General features: G+C 39.6%; 1 protein-coding gene across 1 annotated transcript in view; it reads right to left on the bottom strand.

Annotated features, from left to right (window-relative positions):
* CDH2 (cadherin 2) overlaps positions 1-27,684 on the bottom strand; it is a 124,981-nt gene that overhangs the window by 15,390 nt on the left and 81,907 nt on the right. Inside the window, exons 3-11 of the mRNA XM_053396327.1 lie at positions 18,929-19,146; positions 16,492-16,638; positions 13,886-14,041; positions 11,818-11,962; positions 9,897-10,069; positions 6,306-6,443; positions 5,642-5,827; positions 2,691-2,947; positions 1,142-1,284 (exon numbers count right to left, since the gene is read on the bottom strand). Coding sequence (XP_053252302.1) covers positions 1,142-1,284; positions 2,691-2,947; positions 5,642-5,827; positions 6,306-6,443; positions 9,897-10,069; positions 11,818-11,962; positions 13,886-14,041; positions 16,492-16,638; positions 18,929-19,146 — 1,563 coding nt within the window. The remainder of the gene's footprint in view (positions 1-1,141; positions 1,285-2,690; positions 2,948-5,641; positions 5,828-6,305; positions 6,444-9,896; positions 10,070-11,817; positions 11,963-13,885; positions 14,042-16,491; positions 16,639-18,928; positions 19,147-27,684) is intronic.

The raw sequence follows: 27,684 nt of genomic DNA, 5'->3' as shown, positions 1-27,684 counted from the left end.
CAAAGAGTTGACTTTGCTCTGCAAAATTAGGGTTGTGTTGAAACTAGGAAAGGGGATAGGAACTCTTTGAAAAGATTTTCACCTCACTGCAAAAAATACCTTGTGGAATCATAGAATCGTCGAGTTGGGAGTGACCCTGAGGATCATTTAGTCCAATGCCCTGCAATGTAGGAATATTCAGCTGCCCTACACAGAGATTCAACCTGCAGCCTTGGTGTTATCAGCACCACACTCTAGCCAACTGAGCTATCCAGGCTTCCAACATCGACAATTTTTCCAGAGTGGGAGCAAACAAGTGTGCTAATTCAGAATGAAGGCAAGTGAGCACAAAAATAAAATGGAAGCTTGGTATCTCTGATAACGAAAAAAAAAAAAGCAGCCAGCTGGCACTGCAAAAACAATAAAAGCAACACCTGCCTATGAACAGGAAATAGCAAGCAAGCAGTTCAGACTGTTGCTGGATGGGCCACACTATTAGGTTGCAATTGAGAGGTCCTATGCAGCATGGGAAGGTAAGGAGACATCTAAAGTGTGGGGAGAATGATTGGAGAAGAGGCTTTAGGTGGCTGTTGGCAAATCAAAATAAAGAGCAAGTATCAACAAAGGTGGACAACCATTTTGTCCTCAAGGGCCATATGTGGAGGTCAACAGGTGGTTGGGGGATGTGTTGATGGAACTGGCTATAGGTGTGGCTACACACACACACACACACACACACACACACAGCCTTTACTTCTCCCTTCCCCCTCCATCTTAAAAAGTCCTCCAGCATGTTCCTATGCTGCCTCTCTCACCTTTATGCACTTTTCCAAACTGAGATAGGCACCATAGGTGCAAGGGAGGATGAGCCTTGGAAACATACTTAGAGCTGAAGCTGTTGCAAATGTTAGTCTATGGAGTTCTGCACACTGAGGATCTTCAGATAAGGGTGAGGAAGGTGGCCAAGGGATATGCAGGGGGACAGGGAGGCCCAGAAGGTTGCAGGTTGTTCGCAACGGATCTATTTAACACCTGTACAGAAAGAGTCTTTTGTGTACTACACTCTATTACGATGCTATACTTTAGTGCATATTTATATCAATATTTTAGCGTGCCCCCCTCTGGTGAAAAAGCAAACAAACCTTTGACATTAGGTACATACCATTGTCTGAGGCAAGGAAAGTAGCATTATACATGTTGTTTTTCACATGTGGTGACTCTCTGTCCAGAACACCAATTGTTGTTACCTGACCATTAATGGAATCAATCTTTAGCCAATTAGCAGGATCTGAGAGTTTTGAGTACCTGCAGAAATTTAACAAAAACACACACACCACATTGATTTCCAATGTGCTTTATAAGATGAAGAAGAGAAAAGAAGGGCTCGTCTCAAGACCAGATGGTTGTTAAGGATTTATACAGATTCTGCTGATCACGAGTCTGCCTTTTTTTTTTTTTTTTTGCATTCTTAGGTATACACACTGGGTGAATGCTGTATAATATTTAAAAGACTTGCCTTGAAAGCATTATATAACTATTTTACATAAATGTTACATCACTGGCTATCTCTGATGAATTATTAAACTACATTATTTGTTTGTTTTGCAAATGCTGTTCCCACTGCATTTTGACATAAATACCAGCTGCTTGGGACTGGGTTAAGGGTTAGTGGGACTCCAATCCACAAAGTTTTTAAAAGCCCTCATTTACAGATAACCTTTCTGCTCCACTGAAACACATTCAACCTAGACTGAACCCAACTGAAAGACAGTGTGATGTTTCGAGCAGCGCTAATGCTTCAAGCAGGTTCCTGGCAAGGAAAGGTGAAACTATAATATGGAAGGAGGGAAAGGTGACAAACAAACAAAATTAGAGAAAGATGGACTAATGGAAGAGAAGTACCTAGCTCTTAATGTGCTTCTTTGTAATCATGGCAAGTTTCTCAAATGGTATGCAAGTTTCCCTTATTCAGGGGAACATGTGCAAACATACATCCAATCTTATCCCATGGTTCACATCAGTCTGATCTGATAAACCACTGTGTGGCTGCTATAGTATGTTCGATTGGGTGCAAGAATCCCAGCACCTATATACAAGGTAACAGAGCAGATGCTGGCCCTGTTGCCTACCCTCTAAGCCTTGCAAAAGAACAGGCATGTCATGCTAGGGCTACTTCACCGGTAGGGAAAGCAGAAGGCAGCATTTCCTCCGATCCTGTTGCACAATTTCTTATGAAGCATGCTAAGCGTTCAGCTGCACAGACTAAGCAGCTGTTGGAAATGGCTTGAGATAATGAGGACATTCATGTATCTGTCCTAGAATTCCAACTCAGCTGGCTGTTAGGTATTTAAGCAGAAGGCAGCCTAATTAGCATGACGGCTAACCTGTTTAAAGTTAATCCATTTTGAGGCTTGCTATGCTATCAAGGCCCAAGATGACACAGGGGGGCATGCAGTGAGCCAGTGGAGAGAACAGGCTTCGGAGTACTGAAAGCACCGAGCCTTGCTATTTCCAGCCCCCCACATTTTCTGCAATTCTACCCAGGGTTTGTGCAGGTGGGCACACTGGACTAAATGCAATGGGGCGAGCGTTGCCTTTTAACTGCCTGGTTCTGGCAGAGCTACAAGGCTCATGCATAGAGATTTTGATGCATCAGGTTCTCACGTACAGAGATTTATAAAGGTATAAGGCCGTTGCAGGCCCTACTGTACCTTAGAGTAGTCTGCTGCATGTAACGATCAGGGTCCTGAGCAGTGAAGGACGTTAAGACCTTGCCAGCAAGTAGCCCTTCCTCCTGACGCACGAGCTTTGTGACTGGGACAAAAATCGGGCTCTCATTCACATCAATAACTGTAATGGATACAGTCGCCGTTGATTGAGGAGGATGCTGAATTCCTTTTGCCAAAGGCACTTGGTTTTCTGCAGCTACTGTCAGTACAAACATCCTATTGGTCTCAAAATCAATAGGCTGGCAAAAGCAAAATGAGAACTATGTTAGTAGTTGCATTTGTCATGGGGCTGCAGAATTTTTCAACATTTTAAGCAGACAGTTTATCAGACATGTTGGGGGGTAAAAACATTTATTTATGGCCTACAAGGAAAATATTGCAGCTTCTTGAAGTAATTTCTGTCTTTAGGGAATTGTAACTGAAAACACAGGGGCCATGAGCGCTGGTCTCAAACTTGCTCCTGAAAATTAAATTGCCTCTTCCATTGTGTTGTGTCCTCCTTCAGGGCTGCACTTCTTGGGGGGGGGGGGATGCTTGCCCTTAGATCTGCACTGATTTTGATGGACCCTGGGTATTAAATATTCTGCTATGTCTAGGGGTATAACAAATTATCATTAATATTTGCCTTTTTTCGGACAATGGGATTTGCAGAACGAAACTTTAAAAGCAACCTAAAATATACCTAAAACAAACTTAACTACTTCAGAATCCTGTAAGTTTCTTTAAGATTATAACTGCATTATGGCACCTTGGGCTAAAGAACGGCTGAATATATTTTCTCCCTACACAGCTTATGCTGCTGAAATCAAGGCATGGAAATTTTTCATGGAAACTGGCAAAGGATTGCTTACTACAATACATCTCCATCAGGAATCATTAAACTGGATTAGAGCTAATAAGGGCTTAGCACTTCTCTTGGGAGATTCCACAACATTTAATTTATTTACCTAGTTTTACCTTTCCCCCCCCTCTATTCTGACAGTTTTAAAATAAAGAATTTAATTTGAAACAAACTGAGCTGCTGCAAGCAGATTATACTCTGGAGGCTTTAATTTGCTTCTCTTTGGTTTGATTTCAGTGTCTCTGTTCTGTTTTCCATTTCAGAGCATTCTAGTTTGGAACTGCGAGTACATCATTTGCACACGAATACAAAATACATCATCATGTGCTGCTTATTGGCAGAACCTGATACAATTGGTACCCTTGGAAATGTGCAGCTACAGAGTCTAGAAACATGTGGAACAATGGCTGTGGCTCTCTTAGAGCATAATTCACATTCCACTAAAAAAAAAAGTATTCAATTTTCATGGTTCAAAAATGTATATTCTATTGAAAATCATAAGGATGCCTATAATATCCTACTTATTTGTAATTTTCAATGCTTGAATGCTGGCATGAGCCATAAGAGTCCATGTTGAGATGATAATTTAGGTGTATGAAAATACAGAAGGTCAGAGGACTGTTCCCACTATCATACACAGACATGTGTAGATGATATCAACAGCAGCAGCAACAACAACAACAACAGCACACACACACACACACACACACACACACACACACACACAAGCAGTTGTGGAGTTGTGTTTTGCCTGCTCCTTTTTAGCACCTGAGCATGTACAAATGCAAATGTAGCCTTTAAATACTGGGCTGTAGCCTTTTAACCATTGGTCTTCAGAGGTTCCAACTACACATGATAGTGGCAGACTGGCTTGTTAAATTGGTGAGTCTAATTTTAAGAGCAAAATCAGCTCTCCGGTGGAGAGGGCTGCTGGTTTTCCTCTCCAATCTCTGTCATCCAGACTCCATCCCTTCAATCACACTCTGCTAGTGGAAGGAAACACTAGTAGGGCCAGAAAGAAAGAAAGAAAGAAAGAAAGAAAGAAAGAAAGAAAGAAAGAAACAAACCCTGGGGAGAAGGACTGTGGTGCATTCCTCTCACTAAAGCATCAATTTTGCTCTTTAACTCTCATCGGGACAGACTTGGGTTGAAACAAGCGCACGCACACGTTGTTTGATCTTAAGCAGCATACCTTTGCATGCAATTAACTTCAAGCAAGTGCAAAATCTGAGTCACAGAATCATAAATGTTTACGAAAGACCAGAAACACATCAATCCTATACTTCTGTTCAAAATCAAGGCCCTATTACATCAGCCTCTTAGAAGCGAAACTTTATAATCCAATTAATAATTGCTTGATAGTGCACAGCAAGAGGACAGGAGTGCCTGGCGTGCTCTGGTCCATGGAGTCATGAAGAGTCGGACATGACTAAACGACTAAACAACAACAATAACAACAACACAGCAAGAGCAAACTAGGAGTGGCTCACATAACCTACTGTTGCTTGGTCTATATGTCCATGATATATCAGTTAGATTTCTTTAATGCAAGAAGTAATACTAAAAGACCTTATTCATTTGGAGATAGTAATATATGCTATTGGAAACAGTTTGGGTATATATATTTTAAAGTTTAATTTAACTCAGCCTGAACATTCCATTTAGCAACAGTGCAGATGTCAAAATTCAAAAACTACTCTAACTGATATATAGGTCTGCTATGAGATCATTTAATCTACTTTCTGCCCTTTGAGGCTGTGTAATGAAATCCACCATCTACAAAACTTTCTGAGCTGGGGGTCGAGACTGGTGGAGCTTAAAAAGTTTTGGTCTCCTGCAAATAAAAATGGATAACATGCTCCTTTGAACAGTCTAGTTAGGTTCTTAAAAAAATTATAAGCTACAATGACACAATGCGTATGCCTAGGGAAGCTTCCAGAAGATGAATGCCACCCTCACCAGAGACAGGATATACATATATTTTAATATCTACTCCTAATCTGCCTTTTGGGTTTAACAGCCAGAGCTGTTTAATACTTAGCGCTCTGCCATTTATCTGCATCTGCTTAATTTGGTTGATGGCATAGCTTACCTTCACAACAGTTACCAACCCATCGTTGCTGTTTGGATCAGTGTTGATAGTAAACCGGCCTGTGGGATCGCCACCAGTCATTCGGTACATGGCATTCCAAGCAGGAGTGTGTGGCTGATCCTTATCAGTCACCGTTAGATTAGCTACTGTAACATCCACTCTGTTTTCAGGGACCTCACCATAGAACTGCAATCATAAGGCACACGGAATGACATGTATGTCATTGGGCACAGGGGCATCATGCAATCTTTTCCATATCGCTGCTACTCAGCAACACTGAGGGTCCCCAGTTTCCAACTTAATTCACTCTGGTTCGAACGGTGTTCAGTTTGTATGGGTAACTGGGGTCAGCCCTTCTGTACAGGGGAACAACCCGACAGACAGCTTCTATCAAGTGGCAATGTGAACATATCATTCTCATATATAAATAGAGAGGGGGGAGAGAGAGAGAGAAAGTGGGGGGAGGTTTTGCTTTACAGTTAAATGCTGTACTTTGGGCTGCATTTACTATGCTCTAAGAAGTAGCTATGGCCTTAGTTAAACCACTGAAATCCACTGGGCGACCCAATGTCACAAACATATTAAATCCATTTGGCTGAATCAGCAAGAATCTTTCTTAAGTAAAGGCTATTCGTACACTTCATCCCCTTTATCACAGACTTACAATCATGGCAGTGAACTCTGGAGGATTGTCATTGACATCTGTCACCGTGATGACAGCAGTTGCTGTGTTTGAAAGACCATATGTTGGATTTCCTTCCATGTCTGTAGCTTGAATTATTAATGTATACTGTTGTACTTTCTAAAAAACACAAAATGACACCACCAGGAGTTACAGACAGCTAACACTCTGAGAGGACAGCAGGTGTTCAATAAATTGTGCTTTGCTATGCAACGAGCTTATCACGCTGCTCATTCTGGTTAACATCACTTGAACTGAGGGTTGCTGGATTTCCAACAATGGATTGCATCTAACCACATTCAGCTCCATGAATTTTTGTTTTGGGTGATTTATAACTGCAACAAACCACAGTCTTCTTGACTAGCAAGCAATCACCACCCTGTCCCTGTTTGGGAACACAAAGTTTTGATTCTGGATTAACATTTAAAAAATACAAATGCTGTGTAGCAAATTCAAACCTAATCAGGGATGGGCACTAAAAAAAAAAAATGGTTCATGAGTGCTGAGGCTGGGAGGGCACATTCTTGGGCAAATGATTCAAACTGCCAAGGCTTTGTTGTGGGGGAACTTGAGGGTAATGTAGCGGCAACTTCTCAGCATCACTATGGAAACCAGCACAGGCAAGGCTAACAGAAACAAGTTACTGGAAGAGAAACCCAAATCCAAATTATTTCCACAAACATTCAACATTAGGAACTAGATAGTCCTTCTTCTTCGACAGCACCGCCAGCTTCAATTGTTTTTTGTTTTGTTAAAAACAGCCTTTGGTATTAAGAATGCTTATTCTTACATTATTGTTGGGATTAAGCCAGGGCCTGGGGCTCACCCTTACCCTGAAGCTAGAAGTCTCTCTGTTTAGGGATTATACTTTTTGTTTAATATATTTTTCAAAATCATTTTTTATAGTATTTCCTTGAGAGACTCTGATAATTCATTTGGTTTTTGCTGATACTGTATACTGTTAAATGTAAATACACATTACTTCCCCCACTATATCTGATTCGGAATTCAGCATTTTAATGCTTTTCAGATTGGTGGAGTGATATTATTGCAGAGTTCACTTCATCTTCCAAGCAGAAAACCGGTAAATGATAAAGGAATTTTGTTATTACTCTGAACTGTTACTGTCTTGAGTGCTTTACTGATGGAGCAAAAGAGACTTTTGTGAAAATGAACATATTTAGAAAAAATAAATGTCTTTCATTGAAAATGAATTTTTCTCTCTACTCCCTGCACCAAAACCCTTTTAAATGTTATTTCTTGATAGAATGAAGTTGATATTTTCATTTGTCAGCATGATAATAAAACAACAAACTTTCCCTGCCCTAAAGAGAGGCATGCATTAGCAAGGGTTGCCAAGTTACTTCAAAACTTCCCTTTGCTTCCAAGTCTTAGGTTGCTTATTCTATGAAGTGTCCGTTCTCTAGGCATGCATGAAAGCACATTTACCTTCCAAGCAAAAATAAAGACAGAATAAAATGGAACAGGATTTAATGTATACAGAATTTTAGAAGCTGCTATAAAAAGTAATAAACCATAACGAGAAAAAGAAAGTGATAAATATCTGCAGTTTGGCCTTTCAAGGCCGTTCATTTCTGGCTGACCTAAATGGGTGCAGCTAGGCTGGACTGTGGCTCAAAGAGGTTTGGCTTGCATATTCTTCACAAGCACACAGAACGTTGTGCATTGGATTCGGCCCACACCTAAATCCTGAACCGAGTTGGATGGCCCCAGACAATTTGAGTACACAGAGCTATGTATTGCTGTGAGTCACTGGATGAGCACAGAACAATCTGTAGCATCAGGCTGGAAGGAGAGGCAGGCAGGGAAAACCACGGGGAAAGAGCAGCATTTTTCCAGAAAATGGGCACAACTCTCTTTTCTGCCTGACAGCCTGAATCTTGTGGAGTGCAGGTGTTGCTTTGCAAGAGACTTTCCTGCAGGAAAACCACTTGCAAAGCAGCAATGTACAGGATCAGCTGTATACTAGCTAATGTGTGAGTGGATTAGATCCTGCACAATGCTAGTACTTTCCTTTGTGTGCAGGGAAACCGCTTGTGAAGAGGTGACTGCTAGCATGATAGGCTCTGATCCCTCTGCTTAACAGCTGTTAAGTGGGACCATCTGATCCTGTTTGGTGCCAATGCACCAATGCACTGGCCCTTGATTCTGCCCCTGCCAGGAAAACTGTTGTTGTTAAAGGAGGAAAATACAAGACATGTTTCATCAATTCAACACATTTGACATCAGGACTGTCTTCACCTGCATGAAAATGAACTAAGCCACACACTGAAGGGAAGGCAAAACTTCTGTAGGCTTCTTTACCAGGTGGCCTTGCACTCAACCTGGCTATTACGTGGGATACGTAAGTTGTACCAATCCTTCAACTCGGTTGCACATCAGTGGTTTCCAAACTCCACCCGCCCCCGATGAACCACTTAAAAATTGCTGAGTGTTTTGTGGAGCACTTAACCATTTTTCTGCCTGTTGCAGCAACTGTAATGTGCTGAGCCAGATGCTCTATGATATTTACTTGTATTTTCATTGCTTCTCTTATTTCTTATATTTTATTTTATTGCATTAAATTCAACAGAATTCAAATTGCAATACAATAAAATAAAATGTCAGCAAGAGAAATAAAATTACAAATCAATAAGGGTATTTACCGAGGGCATGCCATGGATCACCTAAATGAAGCTCATGGAGGACTTTTAGATCACTGTTTGGAAATCCCTGCTCTAGGAGATTGACAATACAGCCTCAAACGGTTGCAACCAGTGTTAGTCCTACCCAGTGTAGACCCACTGAAATGAATGAACATGATGAACATAGGCCTATTAATTTCACTGGGTCTACTCTGAGTAAAACTTAGTAGTATATAATGCAATCTTTGCTCCTGTATTATGTTGTTTACTAGCTACACTGGGGCAGTTTTGGTTGATGGTTTCTTCAGCACTTCTTTCTCAGGTCACAAGCAAACAAAATCTTAGAGTTGCAGATGCTTAGAAATAAATGCAATGAACACTTCTTTAAATGTAGGGATTGCAGCAACATGTATGCTGCTATTATTACCAACCTCCTCCCTACAAAGAATAAAACCAACTTCAAAAGGCTCTTGCGTTTAGCTTCAAAGTCAAATGTTTATTGCTGACAACTGAAAGATCCTTCAGAGGTATATTAACCCCCATGTTGTGCCAAGGTATTAAAATCAAGTTAGAATTCTGGTACAGGATAATATTCTTTCATGAATAAAATTAAGAAGTGAGCAAACAAACCGATTAAGTAAATTTAGTAATAATAAACTGTGTTCCAATTTAATAACCCGAAATGAGGCTAATAAAATGCGGGAAGAAATTAGCACTTCCATCACTTCTCTAGGAGCTTTCAAGACAGAAATCCCAATGCTGGGAATGTGTGGAGCGCCGCAGTAGCCTTAACTCCAGCAAGCTAGACGTTAATCATAACTTTGCAAAAATCACACGCATTAAGTCTCTACATGGGCATATAATATTGGTAGTCATATATATGATGAGGCAATACGGTTAAACATTTGCAGCACAAGAGCCATCTTACCTCTCTGTCAAGGCCAGCAGCAACTGTGATAATGTCGCCGGTTTCATTGTTAATTGTAAACATGCTTGGGGAGGGTGTGCTTGGTGCTTGTGACAAGATTCGGTATCTCAGCATTCCATTCAACTGATTCGGGTCATCAGCATCAATAGCAGTGACCGTCATTACATAGGTTCCTAACGAAAGAACAAATCATCTTCAAGGTTAAATAAACAGATTACACATGGTCACCCAGAAGCTCCTAGCTTGGGTCTAAACATTTACTTCCTCTGACAAAACATTTCACATTCTTTCTCTTATTCAAACCACACACTTTCCCCCAAGGCTCGTGATTAATAAAGGACAAACTGAGATAGAACCACATGTGCTTATTCAATACCTAGCTCACTTGTTGCGGATTATCATCTCCCAGCAGTCAGGTTCTCCAAAATTTTAAATGAAGATGTGTACATTTAAATAGCTATTTCCCTGACTCAGCTCAAATGAATAGCATCATGCATAAACTAGTGTTTTTAATTTCCAGTGTGGGATAAATGTTGCTTTTGCAGAGAGTTAACGCTTGTCGGCTCAGTATACAAGCCTGAACAAAGAAAGGGCATTTCTAGTTACCATTTACTTCCCCTTATTAAGCTGACTTTTAAAACAGTGATTATTGTTGGCATGCGATAGCGGTACATTCTGTTCTGCAAGACCATGAAAAGCCATGTCAATGGGCTGCAATGGGAAATTAAGACAGGGAGCAACTTCTTATTATATGCACAAAAGCAAATCTGATCATGCTCCAAGACTGAAGATGATCAGTTTGGGAAGTGAACATGCCTTCTAAGAGTCTGATCTTGTGTACAAAAATCTTCCTAAACCTCAAGCAGCAAAGTTGAAAGATAAAGGTTATCTGACTCCATAAAGACCAGCATAAATATTTGGATCAGTATCACTCTTATTTCATCCAATACATTTTAAGAAACCAGAAAGCAACCTGTCCTTTAGTGTACATTGTATAGTTGAATAAAATTTATACACTTTTTTCCTGAATTTCCCAGGAAGATCTTAAAATTGCAGGAATAAGTTCTTATATCACTTGATAATGGTAGTTTGCTTTCCCATCAACCACTAGGTAGAGTAACCCAATTTGGCTTTTATTGACTTTTCTTTGAGTTAGCACATCACATAAAATTAAGCTTTTCCTTGGTTTACATATGGATTGCCTACTTTCTCTTTATTCCTGTTCTCTATCTACAAAAGGAACCTGTGTGTGAAGCCTAAGAACGCAGGCAGAACTGAGTTCAAAGGTGGTGGTCGTGTTTACAGAGATTGGGTAATCAACCATTATGTGTCTTCAGTTTCCCTGGAGGCCTGGGTACACCTTGAAACCTGCACGGCACTTTTACAAAAGCCTTGCAACTTGCTCCCAAGCTTCATATTAAAACTCTTTATCAGATGCTGTAGTTTCCTCCAAATATTCAGGAATTCTCTACCCTGCTTTAAAATACATGCACTGACCGTTTTGAGCAGGGGTTATGCTCCTGACCCCTGCAAATACCAGCAGAGGTGCGTAATCCCATTTCCTGTTATGTTCCCTTTTCTGGCCACTTCCGGGTTGTGGCAATTCACATGTGCATGGTCCTGCACATATTGGACAAGTGTGGTCCAATACAGGTCATTGCCTGTATGTTTAGAAATACTCAGTGATTCACATTCTCTTTGGATTTTCTTTAACACTTTCCATCCAAACGCAGTTTGTCCATTAGGGATTTTAAAGAATCCTTCCTGTTTTAAAAACATTAATAATGTCCTGATCTTTTTCCCATCACGCCCCACTGAACGCAATTAGCTTATATAATTTGGGGGGAGGGATGAGAAAATATATTTTAACATTTTGAAGTTATATACATAATACATTGCTTAGAAAATTCCAGTGATTTACCTGGCTTTGATCCTTCAGGTACTGAACCATTCCAAACCTGGTGTAAGAACTCAGGCCTATTGTCATTCATATCAATGACATTAATAACGATGTCAATGGGATTTTCCACCTGGTTTCCATTTACATCCACGGCATGTGCCCTCAGCTGCAAAAGTCATTAGTAATTGAGAAAACTTGCAAAACATGTCATCAGGCACGGCAATTAGTGTTGCTGACAGGACATTTTAAATGGAACTCAGTTAACTTGATTTATTTCAGCATCTTCTTTTGTTACCCTCTCTCTTTTAGTCACTTTGGCACCACTTCCAGGCCATCTTTGTTTACAGAAAATCTTTTATTATCCAATTTACTGAGAATTTAGGGTCGCTTTAAAGATTGCTCAGTCCAAATTTTTCTCCATTAGAATCAATCTTAGACAGAACAGTTTTCTGTTAGGATGGAACAGGTTTGTGGATCATTGTAGAAGACATGGTTGACCCCTCACATGTGGATTTACAATGTTCAGAATGATGCTGGAAGTTTTCATGTTTTCTTTCTTTATATTACATTTAATCCTATATCTGTTGTACTTTGGTGTTGTTTATTTATTTTTAAAAACCATATTCTGCTTTTCACTATCTACATCTGTAAGTGGCTTACAGTGATAAAAATATACAAAATTTTAAACATACATCAAGCCTCAAAAAAAACAAAACTTGAAAAAGAAAAAGTAGCATATGGGTAAACTACCAAATCCCAGAGCCCTCCAAGATCTGAGGCCCTATAAACAAATCATTAATGCAGAGTAAACAAATGTTTCAGTTAATAATTATTTATCTTATTTTGCTTTTCAGTTTAGACAAAAGTAATTAAGAGGGAACATGGCTGAGATTTCTAAAGCTGAAGGAGATTTCTAAAGCTGAAGGAGATTCAAGATAGACAAAACGAGGAACTTTTCATACATGTGTTTTTCATTTGTGGAATTTATTGCTATGGAGTGTGGTGATGGCTACTGGCTTAGAAGGGATTAGACAACTGCATGGAGTACAAGTCTACCAATGGCTACGAGTCATGATTATATGGAAGCTCTAGGTTCACAGGCAGCATGGCACTGAATACCAGTTGTTCAGGAATTACAACAGGAGGGAACTGTCTAGATATATCTTTCATCTGATGCTGCAGGGCTCTTCTTCTGTTCAGAAGACTTTTCTTTTTTAGCATTAGTCGAAAATGGAATTTTGTATTCTAATAATCTTGCTGAGAAATCTTTCTATCCACCCAACTTACTGTTTCCTTTATGGCAAGGAATGTCAATTCTTACTGGATTAGGCTGCCCTACCAACAAGATGACATTCAGGCCCCTAGAGAAGTTGCTGGTACAACTGCAGAAAGGTCTGCAGGTGCAAATCTCTGCTGGCAGTGGGGGGAGGGAAGGTCAGGATGGCCTTGGTTCCACCCCAACCTAAAGGTAAAGGGACCCCTGACCATTAGGTCCAGTCATGACCGACTGTGGGGTTGTGCGATCATCTCGCTTTATTGGCCAAGGGAGCTGGCGTACAGCTTCCGGGTCATGTGGCCAGCATGACTAAACTGCTTCTGGTGAACCAGAGCAGCGCACGGAAACGCCGTTTACCTTCCCGCCGGAGCAGTACCTATTTATCTACTTGCACTCTGACGTGTTTTCGAACTGCTAGGTTGGCAGGAGCAGGGACCGAGCAACGGGAGCTCACCCCGTCATGGGGATTTGAACCGCCGACCTTCTGATCGGCAAGTCCTAGGCTCTGTGGTTTAAACCACAGCGCCACCCGCGTCCCTTCCACCCCAACCTATTTGTAACCAAATGTGAAAAGCAGAAAATACAAAATGCCACATTCCTAATTTGCTTTATTTCTTTTGTCCAATACATTAAATCAGATTGAAGATGCTCAACTATGTCAGCAGCATGCTCTTAATATATATGAAAAGGAACAATGTGTAGAAATGCAGATCCAGTACCAATTCTTTAAATCTCCCAACTATGACATATGTGCCCTTCAAAGTCAAAGCAGATGTTAAGATCCTTGATTTAAAACTCTGGCTAAGAACTTACGTGAAAAGAAGCTATTTGCTCCCGATCTAATGGTTTTGTCACTGATAGTTGACCTGAGATTGGATTGATGATGAAGATGCCTGTTGGAGGCTGGTCAGCTCCTGGCCCAGTAACACTGTATCGCAAGGAAAGGCTTTTATCACGATCAGATCTGATCTATGTAGCAAGAAAATGATGGTTTTGTTAACATACACAAGTAATCAGAAGTGCTAGCTCCAAAAATACAAAAACAAATCCACTCTTTTGTTATTTTTAATCTTGTTTATTTGCTCATTGCAAAAAGCAAAACAAAAAGCAGCCCAAGTTAGTTAACTTATCATTGGTAAACTTTACTTTGGCATTTTCATAATGGGAAAGGTGGAACTGGCACCCAGGAGTAGCTAACACAGATTTATCAAACATCACCATATTAGCCCAAAACTGCTTTGAGTTTACTCGGGACAGTCAACTTTCTTAGCAGCCACATGTTTCAGCAAAAGGTTGCCTCAGGCACATTTGGTGTATCTGTAAAGAGTTCCTCTCTGATCAACATTGCATCTGAAGAGGTGGCTGGAACAATTTAGTATTTAAGGTAGAAAATCAGTAGCAATCATCCCAGTGTTTGGCTTGGAAAGAAACTGTGTCCATAGATCAACCATCTCAGTAACACAGAATTTGGTCCAGAGTATCCTTATGGCAGCATGCTATTTGTGACATAACGTGTAATAATAGTAGGGTGACTGGATTTGCAGATTTCCCATTGACTTTTGCAGTCATCTCAGGATGTAGGTTTTTTTATATTTGGCATAAAAACAAACATCAGAATGGGCTAAGATCAGGGGTCAGCAACCTTTTTGGACTTGTGGCAATGTTTTGAATTCTGAGAGACTGCTGGTGGTGCCTGTCACAAAGTGGCTGCTATGGAGCCTGAGTGACAGAATGTAAAATGGCTGCTATGCACAACAGCCCCACTCCACAACCACTCCTGACAACCTCATGCTTACCATGGGAAGTGAGCTATGTCCTGATGGTCCTAATTATGGACCCACTCAGATGCACATTGATGCTGTTGCTGTCCAACACGAGCAGGGAGCATTCCTCAGCAAAGTCAAACCTCAGTTGTCGAACGTAATCTGTTCTGGAAGACCGTTCGACTTCCGAAACGTTTGACAACAGAGGTGCGGCTTCCGACTGGTTGCAAGAGCTTCTTGCCCTCAAGAGGAAGCTACGTTGGATGTTCAGGTTCCGAAAAACATTCAAAAACTGAGGTTTGACTGTACCAGGAAAAATATACAAGCTCTCATTTCACAGAAATTGTTTAGAAGGTATTTGCATATTTGGCCCCGTAGCTTCCTTTTTTAGGAGGTCTAGAGGCTTACTTAAAAAGAAGAAAGCTCAAAGGCTGTGGGGCATCCAACCCACTAGAAGCCTTCACAGGCACCATGGTACCCATGACTTCCAGGATGGCAAACTCTGGTGGTTTACCTTGTCTATATTCACACAAGGGCTTTTCTGAGTAGGTTGAGGAACTTAAGCCGAATCTGAAGTTTTCAAGACTTCTCAATAGAGGAACAGTCAGCTGTGCAGCAACCTACAAAACCACCAACTGGTGAAACTCCTCCTGACTCCTCTCGCTGGCTAGTCATTATATTCCCTAAATGACCAGCCTCATCTTTCTCCTGGCTGCCTTCATAATTTCCTAAGAACAGCGAGCCCTTGCAGTGTGTGGTATTAGAATGTCTCTCCTCATGTAAATACTATCTCATGCAGCACAGCTTTTATTTTCGCTCCTAATAACTACTGTGGTGCTCAGACATGTAAGTACACCAGACAGGTGGTTTGCCAACAATGTTATAATTACTTTCAAAACACGCCCCCTCCACAGCTGTGTGTATGAGACCTTTGCCATAGAAGGGCACAGTCTGGCTGCACACCACTAGCTAATTTGTCTGAGATACTCTGAACTCATAAAGTAAAGCATTTCGATGCACAGCACCAAACAGTATGCACAAACCTCAAGTTTCTCCTTATGATTTAAGTTCAGAAGACATTAAGCACTTTATTTACCCACTTAGCTCCATCCCTATCCCTGTCTGTGAAATTTGCTTCAAATCCTAGCATAAAAAAGGTGAAAAATTAATGGGTTTTCAGTTCTATTACATTTGTTTTTTGGCGGGGGGAGGGAGAACAAAAGCTCTTTTTTTGCATTTGAAGCTGAAAATGCCTTTTCTCATAGTTTTGCTGGTATTTCAGAACAGGATGCACTGTGTTGCTTTGAAACAATAGTATCTTCATTCCTGACAGCCTTATTTGTATATTGCAGTTAAGAGAACACGTGTAGGAAAAAAAATCTCATTTAAAATCACGTATGTGAAAAATCATTTTCTTCCACACTTACTTTCAGATTTAAGTAACTAATTTTGCATTTCCCAGAGGCTAATCAAAGCATATTGCAACCACATGATGTGCTTTCAATCTCACCAACTACTGCAGGGGAAACACAGAACTTTCAAACTAAACCTTGGCAAACAAGTAAAAAAAAAGAGAGATTTAGTGCCAACCATGTTTGTTCTACGGTGGAATTTGCCATATATTTGTCATAGACATTCCTCTCTTCTCAGTCTTACCCTAACTAATTCCTGAGGAAAGGGCCCTCTGGAGTTTTCTGGCAAGTTGATTGGAGGGATGACCCAGTCTCTCTTCTGTCTTCGCAGATGGCCAATGTGCTTATTTTGGTGTCTTGGAAATACAATGTCTTCCATTTTCTTTTGCTCCTTTCCATGATAGGTAATGAAAGCAAACAGAAATTAGAACCTGAATTGGTTAGCTATTTTTTCATTGTGTGCTTTTTTAATGTGTTAAAAACATTGTGCATAACCCTAAACTGTTAACAATATTCACAGCATGACACAGTATAAAAATTATATGCAATATATTTCTTTCCCTATAAAATACTATCAACCTCTTTGTTTTTTAGCAAGGTGCTGGTAGAAAGAAGATGGAGTTTTAAACAATTTATTATACCTTGGTGCTGTGTAAACTACCTTATACGCTTTATAGTCCAGCTGGAGACTAGTTAATACTGTGCAGAATTTAATAGCATGCCTTTAGATATTTCTCATTAGTTGGAGCTACAGTTCAGGTAATGTGCTACTGTACATTAAATTTAGATCTGGGTGTGCTAAAATATAATTTGAGTTCCAAGGGAAGTTTAATACATAGTAGTAAGGAATGTCTCAAATATTTATGACCCTATTAAATCCCATAGAATTAATGTTGTAATTATTTTAAACCTATGTCAGCCATGATGGATGCTGTAGATGACCCACTTTGCACAGTGGGCATTAATCTCTGCAGGGTGTCAACAATTCTCTGCATTTGTAAGCGTTCTGGGTTTTAGCTCTTGTTGCCTGTGTGCATGCAAACATGCTAACTCACTTCTGCATATGGAGAAAGAAAAGGAGATTGTCCTACTTTGAACCTTTAGGAACAATATTGTGTACGCTCAGTTAATTGTGCTGAAGAACGAAATAATGGATTTTTAACGTTACGGAAGCCAGATGTTTTAAACTACAATGCATAAGTAATCCTGACTCTTCCACACAAAGCATCCTAATTGGGCTGGCTAAGAAGGCTAAAGTTGCACTACTAAGCTCATTTATTGGGAAACAAGGGCAACTGAACTCAGTGGGACTTACATCTGAAAAAAGTGCTTAGGATCTGGCTGTAAATTAGGTAATGGAATAATTCCAGTGGCAGGGTGCATGTAGAGAACTGCCTTAGAGCAGGCCTGCAGAACTGGTGATGCACCAAACAAAACACATTTCACCAGCTACATATTGTGGTCAATACGGTAACAGTATCTACACCCCTGATCTGTGCAGTCCCAGGAAGGAAGGAAGGATCTTGGCGGGCTCAGAAGGATACCTTCTGCTATGGTATAATGCCTTGTTTACTGCTTGGGAGGCATGCACTTGAATACAAAAGATATTTCAAAGTTAGCAGGTTGCATAGATGCCTCCAAAGCTCAAGGAGTCATAAAGAGCCTGCAATTAGCAATGCAAGTGCAAACAGAACGTCTTGCAACTGTGGAAAAAGCCCCTATGAAGCAGGTGATAGTATTCATGGACTAACCTGCAATAGCTGGAAAAAAACTCATGCCAGTGGGAGGAGACAGTGTGCAGCATTGGTGCAAGGAAGTTGGTCGGCAAGAGGGCTACTAGCATTAAGGTTTTCTATACCAGCATTTGCCCAAGCTCAGGATGTCTGCAGATTATTTAAGGGTGAAATCATGACCTACTTCATGATGGTTCCAGAGAGCTAGTTTCCCTTGAATCGGTTAAATCCATCTGTTTTTAAGAGTACACTTTTTTAAAGTCTTACACCTGTGGCTGTTAATGTTATTTTGCCTCAATCTATCAACATAAAATGTCCGAAATATCTTTTATAAGATGATGGAGCAGCTCAAAGGAATAGGGTAAGTACCATAAATCATGCATATTTGTTTCCTACAGGGAGCAAGGCTGAGCAACGCCTTCCTGCAGCTTAGCCTGGAACAATTTCCACAAGAGGGAGACTCTTCTCCTGGCAAGTGGCACTGGAGCCACAATGAATGATCCCCCCCCCGCCCCCACACACTTGATTACGGAGAGCCCAGGCAAAGCCAACATTCCCTGCCAGAATCACTTTCCTGCTTCTGCTGTAAATCTGTAGTTCCAGTGTAATAAATTTGATTGATGGATCAGCGTAGAGAATTGTTTATTTTGTGGGTTTATTTAACTGCTTGAATAAATACTGTAATGCTTTCAGGGGGTTTAAAATAAAAGAATGGTCTCTTCCAATTTAAATTTGGGTATAAATATATAAACAACCCTGTTCAACCACAAAGCTCAAATGTAAATAACTTTAGCATTCTTAACAGACTACAGTTTCCCAGTTTAAAAAGTAGATTAAGGAATGTTATTTTTTAAGTTTAACAATTCTGTTAGTTACCTATTAACCTAAGATGTTTGGATAAAAATTTAAACCAATGTAACTTCAAAGACTTATTAGCCAATTTCTTACCTTCACTGAATCCTCTGGCTCAAGAGCTAGTTTCACAGCCACTTGCCACTTTTCCTGGGTTTCCTTGTCATTAGCGTATAAGAGGAATTCAGTAAGTCCTGGAGAAATCTGAAAGCTTCTAGCTGCATAAACCACGCCATCTTCACTCACTCTAAACTCTGATGGTGCACTGCTTTCAAAATTGACTTTTCTGCTTTCTTCACAGCTTCTAAACCTCACTGCAAAAACACAAAACACAATATCAAGGGTCAAACTGGTGTAAAAAACACACATCCCAGTTTAAAAGTGGTGTAAAAAAACCACATCCCAGTTTAACCTGGATTGTTTGCTGCAATTTGTCCAAAACCAACATTATCCCGCATTTAAATTCTGTTTCCAAGGACAAAAAAAAAACTTCCCACCTTTTAGTATTATAAAACAAGTACCCCGCTGTTAATTTACCATCATAAATAAGTGAGTAAGAAAGGAACTAAAAAACGAACTTCAATTTCCCATTAATGCATTATCTATGAGCCACAATCTCCTAGAAAGGTGTCAAATGCAAGACTTGTTGAATTAATGAGAACTTTTGGTTGGACTTTGTTGGCAAAGTCTCAAATTGTAGTTGCCAATCCCAACCCCAACATTTCCAGCTTCCTCCCTCCTTTCCTGTTCCAAAGCATGAAAAGCGCTAGAAAAAAAGAGACACTGCACATACTTTTGTAAACCAATAAATCTTTAATAAAAAAATGTTTTGTTTTTTAAAAAGAAAAGGGCAGCAGGTTTTTTAAAACTGGTTTTGCCCCAGCAAAACAATTCCCATATTCCCTTTCAATTCAAAGCTGGGAAGTTGTGTCTTTTAAATATACTGGTGCCAGAACAAATGCTGAACAATTCTCTCTAATAATGAAATCAAACAAGGATGAGTGAGTGCTTACTCCTACACAACTTCAGGATGGACAGCTATCCTAAAACATCAGGCATCTCCACAAACACACTGCAAATTACATGAGTGGCTTTGTAAGCAACCACTGAAAAACTCATACAACAAATTTAAGCAAAAGTACAGAATTTTTTTTTGGCAACTACAGAGCTTACGGCCTTAAAAACATCCATCTCAAAGAGAAATCTAATTCACTGTCAAGTGCCCATCATTTTGCTGTGTGTTTAGGAAGGGGAATATTCTAACTGGATGGTTCTAATGTCATAGACGGGGTCTTCTAAGAAATGGGTTTGCGGTTGGGTTTTTTGTTTTATTTTTTTTAGTCCATATATCAATATAGCTGAATAACTAAAAAATGAAGCTGGTACCTTCCTCATTGATATTCTTCCTTCAGGCAACTGAATGCTATGAAATTCAATGAAAATGGTTCTCTTTTGACAGTCCCTTGCTGAAAATGTATAAAATTGCCAGTGCCTGGCAGAATAATTCTCTTCTGCAAAGAGTACACATTAACAAATTATACTGATATATATAACTAGCTATAATTAAATTATATATTGTGTTGTGGACAATTTTTGCTCCCCTGTATGCCTTGAAAGTATGATTCAAATCAGTAACCTTAATATGTTTCAGCATTCAGCAAGAAAGAATAATTATCATTTTTCAATTAGTATTAGTGGTCAGATAAGAAACATTTTCCTCTGTAGAAATAGACTTTATTAATGCTGATGTTTTCCTGAACTAAATTGAAAGGGGTGTGCATATTAGTCACAGCACTATAACATATAGCAACTATCTTAAAATAAATGGTTTTGCATATATTCCTCCAAAATATTTCTTTACTTGGTGTGCTGTGATCACTGAAGCACAAAAATCACCAAGGTGATGTTACTGATCGTTATATACAGTACCCAAATAAATTACCAGCTACAAACTGATTCAAGATACTATTTTAAACATTGTTTTTAAATGCTTTGCCATAACTTCCCTGACAAGGGCTCCTCTCTAAATATAATACTTCAAAGAACTGTGGTTCATTCAGCAGCTCAAGCTTTGATATGATTACTTATTAATCACCATAATAGCATTCGTTCAATGGGTTTCACCTACAGTACATTATATTAGTAATAATTACAACAGCCCTGTAAAGCAATCCAAGAGGAGGGATGTCATGGGCTGTAAAGAACTGTAGCCTGAACTTGTGGTTTAGGCAAAATTTGGCTCTGCCATAACTCTATTAGGCAGTCAATGATTTAAGAATAATAGGAATAGTCAAAGATGAATGGCAAAGAATGAAAAATAACATAAAATAAAAACATTATTCAGAATCACAACATTCTAACTGGGGACCTGTAATAAAATGATGCAGTGCATTACCAGAACCTAACAAGAGTTCTGTTTGAAGGACTGCACTAGATACACCCCCCCCCCCGTTGTGCTATACTGTACAAGTATAAAAGACCCTGCCCTAAACCTGAGCAAAACCCTATTTTTTCACATGAAATAAGACCAGAGCTGAAAGAAAAAATATGCCAACTCTTGTTTGTGGATGGGGCACACTGATGTCCCATCACAGTTATTGTTTTATGTGAGAATTCTCACTTCTTCCCTGGGAAAAAATAGCATTCACTATGAAGTCTGAAGTTCCCTCTCCAGACAATAAGTTCCCTAGGAATTTTCTCATCTTTGGGTCCTCAACATATCATAGGTTCCAGAAGTTCACAAAGTCATCCCCCCTTTTTTTAAATTTACAAGCAGATATACTTCTGCATACCTAGGGAATCCCCCGAATATGAAATCAGCATATTATTTTTGGGTGACCCTGTTTCACTTTCACAATGAATTCTTTTCATTGTGGAATAATGATGTTTTAAAAGAAGATAGATGAAAAGCCAGCAATTTTTCTTAAGAGGCTTCAGGGAGATTGCAGGAAAGTCAGAGTGGCCTCATTTTTCACTGGCCTTGCACGTATGCTCAGAAATATATTTAAGTTCAATGGCACTTACAGAGTGAGAATACCTGGGACTGCAGCCTAGGTGTGTTCACTTAATGGGGAACATCTATTATGTAGGCATAAGCATCCACAAAATAGGATAGTTCTTTAGAAAATGGGGGTGGAGAGGACTACATTTCTTAATTCCATCTCTCTGAGGTGTGTATGTATTTTCTACCTCTGTGCTTGCCCTGGTCACTCCAACTTTCCTTTTTTGTGTGATCACAGTTGGGTATCAAGAGCTGGGTGTACAAATGAAGCCCATTTGAATGACAGCAGATGTATTCTGTTCTGGTCATATGGATGATCCTAGTCACCACAGACAATTCTAAAAATCAAGTTTCCTTAAGTTAACCGTTCACAAAGTCAACCCACCATCCCCATAAATCTAAATGGTAGAATTTTATATTTTGGTAGAACTTTTCCACAAAATCTTTCTGTACTCTACCTTGGCTCAACAGTAGTCAGCATCACTAGTACCCAGCTAAATGAAAAAAGGCCTCTCCCAAAGGTAGGTAAAGGTAAAGGGACCCCTGACTATTAGGTCCAGTCGTGACCGACTCTGGGGTTGCGGCGCTCATCTTGCTTTATTGGCCGAGAGAGCCAGCGTACAGCTTCCAGGTCATGTGGCCAGCATGACTAAGACGCTTCTGGCAAACCAGAGCAGTGCACGGAAATGCCGTTTACCTTCCCGCTGGAGCGGTACCTATTTATCTACTTGCACTTTGCCGTGCTTTCGAACTGCTAGGTGGGCAGGAGCAGGGACGAAGCAACGGGAGCTCACCCCATTTGCGGGGATTCGAACCACCGACCTTCTGATCGGCAAGTCCTAGGCTCTGTGGTTTAACCCACAGCGCCACCCACGTCACTAGTACCCAACTAAATGAAAAAAGGCCTCTCCCAAAAGGAAGGCCTTAAATCAGCCTATAAAATACAAGGAAGGAATTGAACCTTTTAAGGCAACGGCTTTCGTCAAATGAACTCCCGGGAGGAGGTATTTGGCTCAAACATAATAAGTAAATAAAAATAAGCCCTACCTAGTCAGGTTGAGTAGTCAATGTTCATTCATGTTCTTGATAGGCCATTAATACAACTGTTTCACTATGAGCATCACTAAATGTAGCTGTCAGCTTAGATAGAAGATGGCATGTACCTTAAAGGCTGTGTTAATTGCTTCTCAGCAAATATTCAACAGAAATCAGTCCATGCTGTTTGGGTCATACAATATAAAAACAAAACTTTGTGGGTTGGATCTGCCCCATCTGATCTCTCACACTTATAACTCAAAGGGCATGTGTTCACATTATCTAATGACACTGACACAAAGTTACCCAACAGTGAAAAAAAATCAAACTAATTTATTCAACAACACAAAGTAACTATGTTCCAGAGTCTTATGGCATTATACAGGGTTCTCTTGTGAAACCGTATGTACTGAGGTGTACAATACAAAACCCAAAGTACTAAGCATGCAATCTCGTTTAGATTACGCCAGAGAACTAAACCATTTACACTCATATCTAATGATATGAATAATTCATAGCACTTGTAAAATTTGTCTCTAATCTCATGTACCTTACTAGTATAATCTTCAATTAACCAGCTTCATTTATCAGGCAATTAAAGTGTATGTTCAGCAATAATAATCACGCTGCATCTCAAGTGCATATATTACTTTTTTTTTTTGTACAAGCCAAGCAATTTCTTTTCTTTGACCAACAACCCGAATAGCACAACAAGAATACTTGTCTAATTTTGGAAGACTTCTGTTTAAGGGGAAGGTGGTGATGGGGAAACCTTTATGTGAGTTTCTCTGTACTGCAGTCAACAACAAACTAGGACAACATCAATTAGGGAGTTCTGTTTGCCAGGTGATCTACTGATGGACATGTATGGGTTTGTGCTACTGAAAATACCAAAGTACCATTGTCACTGAAATCTATTACGGACTATAAAATTAGGTAGAGAACACTGGGAACATGATGGACACAAGACTGAGAATAATTCAGCAAAGTGCTATCCTAAATAAATCTCTCACCATGGAAACAGCAAGGCTAGTGCAATCCTAAATGTCAAAGATTTGGTGGTAATCTTTTATAATGAGATTATACTGCAGGGGAGATTTGTCCAGGCTGTCAAATGCAGGATGCTACGGTAACAGGACTGGCGCAAGCATTGTTGCAGCTATGTATATTGGTGGTACTGTGATACCATAAGCAGTGGCGATCCAAACAGATAGAAGGGAGACACACCAAAATTTTAATGTAAGATTTCTGAACTAATACACTGCAAAGAAGTAATAGATGATAAAGGGAAATGATCTGCAGTCAATGACTCCATGGTGATGATCAGGCAGCAGATGAGAGAGGTTGAAACAGCAGGATATGGCAATGGTCTGGATGCAACAGGAGAAGGAAAAGAAGGTGTTTAAGGACTAAATATTATATTTTAAAAAGAGTTTGACACTGTGTGCTTCTTTTTAAACTGTAAACAGAAGCTGAAGAGGGGCATATCAAGATTAGAGAGATTTAACCCTTTCTTCTAGATTGACACCCCCTACTAAATTGCTGTTTGACACAGAAGGGAAGTAGTTGCTGTCACAAGTTACAGCTGCCCTCCCATGCAAACAGGAATGTCAGGGAAGGGAGAATTTTAGCTAGGATGGTGCTGTGAAAACAAAAGGTTTGCCCTTTCCCATGTGCTATGTTTCTGATTAGTCCTCCTGCCAGTTATGATTTTTTTTCAAACCAACCAACCAAAGAACCAACCAAACAAACAGTACAAAACTATATGTTTAATATAATGCAGTTTGGTAGTATGGACAAAGGACAATTTTGGTTCAGATTGCATTTTTATAAGGATTGGTATAATTCACTTCCCAGAACAATATGCAAACTGAGACAAAGGTAGCTTTTGAAATTTGCACTCCTCCAAATTCTGTGATGCAATTTTCCAACTAAAAAGTTGTGTACAAAATGGCAAATGTCCATAAAAATGCAATATTGCAAGACTTTAAAAAAAATCAAAATGCATTATATTCATTGGATTCTCTATGGTTTAAAGTGTTTTTCCTGCATTGTAGGGGGTTGGACTAGATGATCCTTTGAGTAAAGATTCCAACTTTACAATTCTATGTGAGCATATATAACAACTAATGTACCGGTTATTTTGGCCTCCTAGCACTAATAATTGTTTGATGCAACTATTTCAAATGTGGTTCTGAGAATTTAGCCGATAAAAAAATGTTTTTCTGAGAATACAGATTAAATAATCCCCCCCGGTAAATGGGATTATATATATATATAAAAAAATCTCCATTGGGCAAATCAAAAGTTGAAAGACATGAACTACTATTTAGTTTAGAATTACTGCATATTTTGATACACTCGGGAAACCTTTGCCCCAATTTTTGAAATTTGGCATAATTTCTTATGGCAAAATGTCAATGATAAGTTAGACCAATTTCACAAATCATGTTACTACAGTTTTGTGACATTTTCCTAAAGAGATTGCACTGTAACAAATGTTTAAAGATTGACACAGTAATGCAATACACAGGTTAAGTTTATTTTTAAAGTGAAATAAAATCAGTAGATGGGAATAAATGCACTCTTTCAATCAGCTAGGGCAGGGGTTGATAACTCAGCACCTGTGGATGTCATGGTGCCAGTGAGGAATTCTAGAGGTGTCTCTGGGCTGGTGCCCCAGACTTTGAGCTATCATTTTTTCAAAAAGTAAAGTCTGTAGCCATCCTAGAAAGAAAGTTATGTGGCAAAATGTGCAGGTACCTTCTGATTTATATGAAATGAGAGTGGTGTGGTTACTTTCTATATTTTGCTGGTAACTGAGGAATGCTACCTGTTTTTATTAGACAGCAACAGTGTGAGAGGGAGGGGGGAGGTAGAGGGAGAGAGATGTTGATAATTAGAACTAGCAGGGCATATAAGCATAGAGTTTTTGTGGGTGGTTGTCTCTCTAATTTTGTGTGATGCGACGCTCCTCATGGCAACCATTTTGTGTTATACCACTACCCACGGCAGCCATTATATGTTACGCCACTCCTGCTCCAAGGAAGCAAGTTTCAAAATCTGCCCATTAGTCCAAAAAGGCTTGATATCCCTGAGCTGAAGTATCTAGGTATTTGTACAGGAGAGAAAAACTTAAATTCTGTACTTTTATTTTTCAAAAGTACATTTTCAAGAATTTCTTTTCTTTTTGTGACGATAAGAAATGTGGAATTTTGATGTTATACCCATGACTTGCAGCCACTTTTTAAAATGACATTTTAGATTCTATGTGTCTCCCTCCCCACCTGAGCTAATTAAATTAAGATAAATGGACTGTTTTTAAAAGCTACCTGAAAGGGAAAAATACTATCCTAAGAATGTTTAGTCTTCATATCCACAATGAAAGTCATTTACACATCTTTACTCAAACATCCCACCTAGTTCCACTTCCCATAATCCTCTTTGCTCATTGAACAAAATCATCATAGGCATGCCAGAAAGAAAACAGGGATAAAGTTCTTTCTGTTTGATAGAAATGCCTATGCAGCTTTTCAGGGAGGAGAAAAAGGAATAGTGGCCGTCAGCAAAACACAGATTTGGTATCTCAAACATAACCCAAATTACATCTGATTCACTGATCCTTTTCAATTCTTGCCCCTACCACATACTGACACAAAATCTTCCTGAGCACTGACATTTCTTTTGTCTTCATTTTAGCGGAAAAATGTAACAGAAAGGAGCAAGCATCTTAGGGGAAACAGTAATGCTTGCATTTAGATGACTGCTTTTGTTTTCTAATGCAGACAAAGTATAGAGATTCAAGTCTCTCTTGTGCTCAGATTATTTAACAAACAGATGGCAAGTATAAGTCTGTATATACTCATGTGGAACTTTTTCTAAGCTTGTGAAATTGAAAGAAGAAGGGAATAATAAATGCAATTTCAGTACAAAGAAGCAGCAATACAAACAAACACACGTATCCAAACATATGATTCTGGACAATAAAAGCAGCTTTAAATATGAATACCATATAGTTATTAATTTTAGTAAACTACGAGTACCACTTAGAAGATGATCTCGCACGTGGAGTTTTTTTGCCAATTCCTCTCTGCCCCTGATGCCTCCAGCACCCCCTCTTACACTGTGCTGGGACTTGGGCGGGGATCCCTCTGGAAAAGTGGGAGGTGGTGCTGGGGGTTGCAGGAGGAGAAGGGGGTGCGAATCAGCAAGGATTGCCTTGTCTCTTTCACCAGTTTTGCTGGATTCAAAGTCTTTGGTGGACAAAAGGAGCCTTTCAGTCATGGAAGGCAATGCCTGGATTCTATAACAGAATTAAGAGTGTCAGAAGCCTGACATCTATAATAAAAAAAGTTTGGAACATTTGGAACAGAAGAGGAAGCAAAAATAAAAGTTCCACAGAAAAGTTTAAGGCCAGAACATGTGGAGTTTGTTTTCTCCTTCATCTTCCAAATATTAGGGACATCAGCCAGACAAACTGACAAATTGATTCTGGAATTAATAAAACTTTAACCAATGACAAATAAAAAATATCACTAGAGTGAGTACCAGATAGCTTTTTTGGGACAGAGTTCCACAGTTGGAATACTATCACCTAAAAGGCTCTCACCAACTGTGCTTTGGCTAAAGCAAGGACCCAAAGGAGAACCTCTTCAGCTGATTTGAAGGGAGCAGGCAATCCTCCTTAAGATATAACGTACCCTAGCCTACAATTATCCATCATCTTCACAAGCTTTCAAAATATGGAGACGAGGAGACTAATAATAGTAATAGCAATGTAATAGTACTATTACTTCACTTGACCAGGACACTATAC

Source organism: Podarcis raffonei, chromosome 7, assembly GCF_027172205.1.
Source record: "Podarcis raffonei isolate rPodRaf1 chromosome 7, rPodRaf1.pri, whole genome shotgun sequence".
NCBI classification, from domain to species: domain Eukaryota; kingdom Metazoa; phylum Chordata; class Lepidosauria; order Squamata; family Lacertidae; genus Podarcis; species Podarcis raffonei.
This window is presented reverse-complemented; position numbering and strand designations above follow the sequence as displayed.